Genomic DNA, 1,179 nt, shown 5'->3' on the forward strand with positions numbered 1-1,179 from the left:
ACTCACCATGAACTTCATGAGCCATGTAGGTGGTGACTCCGCTGCACATAGAGAAGATGTCTGCTCCATAAGACTGGAGGTTGCTGCCCAATCCACTGGTGACAAAGGTGATCTTCCTTGTAAATCTTCCAAGACCGACCTGGTTCTGGACACCAAACGACAGCATTCAGCAAGATGGGTGCTGGGACGCGTTTCATGGCGGGCACATGGGGAGTTGTGCAGTGACGAGCGGGTGCTTGGGGTGGGAGTGGCAGCTGCCTTTAGTGGTGCCTTTGCCACGGCACAGATCCCTCTCCCTCCACAAAGGAAAAGAGAGTGCGGACAATGGCAGCTGCAAGGCAAAGGTGTGAGCTGACGAAGGCAGGTTGGTGTTGCAATGACTCTGAAGGCCTTGGAAGGATTGCCACGCCATAAGCATTGGTGGCCTTGAAGGGCTGCTGAGAGAAAGGGTTTCTCAGCAAGCCACAGAGCTCAGGTTGCTGAGAGAAAGCACAGCTGGCGAAGGGAAGGAGGCCCCCCCTCTTTTCTTGGGACAAAGCATCCCTAGGGGAAATTCCCAAGCCGCACTGCAGTTGAGGGCAAGACAGTCGTGCCCCGAGTGACAAGGTGGTGCTCTCCAGCAGGAAAAAGCCCAGTTAAGAAAGGGCCCCACTGGCTCCAAGGTCAAGAAAGTGCAGCTCTTTTGGACTCTTACCCTGCTCTCTCTGGCCAATCTGGCCAGATTGTTAAAGCTGGGCATCTCGTTTTTGTTCATGACGGAAATGTAGCAGGTGTTCTGTTGCGTCACTTTGGTTGCAATGAGGCCCTGTGAAGAGAAAGGTATTGAGCACTGGCCGTTCTGTTTTGCAACTGGGAAAAGCTGGGAGAAAATCTGGATTGAAACCAGCAAGGAATACCAATAGTTCCTCCCCCAAATCCTGGACTGGAAAGGTTGAGAAGAAAGCAAGAAGCCCCGTGCCTTTTTCAGCTGGAGCTCCTGGCACAGTGCCTGGACAAGCCCACTCCCTGCCACTCACCGTGTTGTAGTTCCAGATGGTTTTCCAGGAGCCAGTGGGGGTTGTTTGGGTGATAACTGCCACACGCCATTGCTTGTGGATGGTCAGAATTTGGGACTGGCCACCAATGATGACTTCCTGGTTGTCACCCTGACCCTGATCCTGGGGAGGCTAAAACGGCAAG

At 53.5% G+C, this 1,179-nt stretch overlaps 1 protein-coding gene across 1 annotated transcript in view; it reads right to left on the reverse strand.

The window, feature by feature from the left end:
• Positions 1 to 1,154, reverse strand: part of LOC114073062 (gastrokine-1-like) — a gene marked incomplete at its 3' end in the record, with an annotated part of 15,842 nt that extends 14,688 nt beyond the window's left edge. The window contains exons 1-2 of the mRNA XM_027910855.1: positions 1,017 to 1,154; positions 695 to 805 (exon numbers count right to left, since the gene is read on the reverse strand). Of these exons, the coding sequence (XP_027766656.1) occupies positions 695 to 754 (60 nt within the window). The remainder of the gene's footprint in view (positions 1 to 694; positions 806 to 1,016) is intronic.
• Positions 1,155 to 1,179: the final 25 nt, after the last annotated feature.

The sequence above is a fragment of the Empidonax traillii genome, unplaced genomic scaffold (genome assembly GCF_003031625.1).
Source record: "Empidonax traillii isolate 1590-97213 ecotype Southwest subspecies unplaced genomic scaffold, ASM303162v1 scaffold5152:size16559, whole genome shotgun sequence".
Lineage (NCBI taxonomy): Eukaryota > Metazoa > Chordata > Aves > Passeriformes > Tyrannidae > Empidonax > Empidonax traillii.